This window comes from Apis dorsata, unplaced genomic scaffold, assembly GCF_000469605.1.
Source record: "Apis dorsata unplaced genomic scaffold, Apis dorsata 1.3 scaffold_630, whole genome shotgun sequence".
Taxonomy (NCBI): Eukaryota; Metazoa; Arthropoda; class Insecta; order Hymenoptera; family Apidae; genus Apis; species Apis dorsata.
Genome location: NW_006263825.1, coordinates 80,728 through 82,775, shown reverse-complemented (window position 1 = coordinate 82,775; position 2,048 = coordinate 80,728). Strand labels below are relative to the sequence as shown.

At 30.6% G+C, this 2,048-nt stretch overlaps 2 protein-coding genes across 3 annotated transcripts in view; one reads left to right on the top strand and one right to left on the bottom strand.

The window, feature by feature from the left end:
- Positions 1 to 6: 6 nt before the first annotated feature.
- Positions 7 to 874, bottom strand: LOC102673389. The gene has a single exon (XM_031513220.1). It carries the CDS (start codon positions 822 to 824, stop codon positions 48 to 50), a length of 777 nt encoding a protein of 258 aa, XP_031369080.1. The 5' UTR covers positions 825 to 874; the 3' UTR covers positions 7 to 47.
- A 406-nt stretch (positions 875 to 1,280) lies between these two features.
- Positions 1,281 to 2,048, top strand: part of LOC102674229 — a 1,724-nt gene continuing 956 nt past the window's right edge. The window contains exons 1-2 of one of the 2 annotated variants that reach the window (XM_031513219.1): positions 1,281 to 1,554; positions 1,663 to 2,036. In XM_031513219.1, the coding sequence (XP_031369079.1) occupies positions 1,743 to 2,036 (294 nt within the window). In that variant the 5' untranslated portion in view covers positions 1,281 to 1,554; positions 1,663 to 1,742. Of the gene's footprint in view, positions 2,037 to 2,048 lie in introns of both variants that reach the window. The other variant, XM_031513218.1, reaches the window with a different exon arrangement.

The following is a 2,048-nucleotide window of genomic DNA, read 5'->3' as shown; positions in this document are numbered from 1 at the left end:
ATATATATATATATATTATTGCACGTGTCTAAAAACTTCTTAAGATATTATTCAATAAGAATTATCTCATCACTATCAGGTACATCAGGTGTAGATTTATACCATGTTAATAAATTTTGAAGTTGGTACCACCTGGATAATTTCATATCACCAGGTAATACCCATTTTAATTCATGAGAAGAAATTTTATTACCTTTATGAAAAACATATAATTTCATTTGGTCATTAATAACAATTTGAGTATTAAGTACTAAAATATCATTTTCATAATCAAGTTTATAAAAATAAATTTTAGATTTTATTAATTTGATATTCCAACAATCTGAAATTATAAGTTTTTCTTTATACTTATTCACTAAATTTGAAAAATCTGTGATTAAATCTAAGTCTTTACATTCTTGGACTAAACATTCATCATTTGGAATAACTTGTTGCTTGGAATAATTATGTTCTTTGAAATTTTTTCTGCGTTTCAGTCTTGAATAAAAGGTTTTTTTACTTTCGTGTCTTGAATAAGTTGACACATTAGGAAAAATAGAAGGTACTGCATTCTCTACAAGTTTTGGACGACACAATAAAACATTTTCAATTGTATTATTAGTACATACAATTTTTTCATATCTTTGAATATCATTTTCAGCAAAATGAAAACTACAAACTGCAGAATATTTTGTAGGAGACCAATTTTTTCTAGGAATAGCAGCTAACCATTTTTTTCTCAATTCTTCATTCTTTGGAAAGAGGAAAACGGAAGCATAATTATTTGATTTCAAAGTGCTGTCGTAATTTCCCTTACAACCAGGAATACAGCAACGTCTTGGCATTTCTATCGTATAAAATTTTAATATAAAAAATTTATATATTACTATATGCTTATTAATGCTAATAATATAATATTATCTTCTAATCTAATTGATTTCAATGATCTTCCCCTAACCAACTTTTCTCGTAAGTTATATTTTACGCTCATTTCCACTTATATCTCCACTTAACCTCTTTCGCTTATTGGTATTAACGATCTTCTTTTCTTTATACTTTTACCAATTTTCATAAGTTTCTTTGTCCACACTTAAAAACTGTAATTTCATTTAAAAATAATTTAAATTTATTTCACAGACGTATTCGTCAAAGATTAACACGTAAAATAAAAAGAACATGAATACAATAACCAAAATATTGGTATATTATTTCTACTTACTGCAAGTATAAAATATTTACATATTGCTTATATATGCATATTAAAGAATATCATGTATATTTTTTACTATTAATTCCTCCAGAAAAGAATGAGAATCAAAATTGAACAGCAGAATCTATCCCAAGACTCCTAGTTTCAACAATCGGACTCTACCGTTTGCAAGAGCAGTGTTGCCACATTATTCTCATTGTGCCGTGTATCCGAGTTTCCTACACACGGTGAGACATGCCTCGCCGCGTGTAGCGAGGCACTAGTTTCTGATACATACATATCAGGTTGCATGACGTATCGCTGAGGCAATCGTTGTAAGCTACGTACGAGAGACGACACTTACCCGAGCAACTTGCCTCGAGACAGTTTGCATTATCTACGTGTGCAACAAAATTGTACCACTTTTTTCGTTGAAAGACTCATTACTTTTATAGGAAATTTTTCTATAGTATAGTAGAATATGTGTTCGATAGGAGATCGTAAATTTTGGGAAGAATTCATCGCGTTGTACAAGAGTTTCCCGTGCTTGTGGGATATAAGATCGAAGTCGTACATGGACAGAAATCTAAGAAACCATGCGATGGACGTTTTAATCGACAAATGCAAAGAGATAAATTCCATGTCGAATAAAGATTTCGTTAATAAAAAAATTCACAACTTGCGATGCAGTTTCAGAAGAGAGTTGAATAAAGTTAAACGGGCGAAAGCGTCGGGGAAAAACGTATACGTACCGAGTCTCTGGTATTTCGATAATTTAAGTTTTATAACAAACTGTGATGATGCGAAGAAGGGGGAAAATTTTAACGATGCTGATGCGGATTTGGAAATTGATCGTGACGATAATGGAGTAAGTTAATCA

What these genes read in the sequence shown, in the direction of transcription:
- LOC102673389 (XM_031513220.1), bottom strand. Translation starts at nt 824, where the DNA reads ATGCCAAGACGTTGCTGTATTCCTGGTTGTAAGGGAAATTACGACAGC.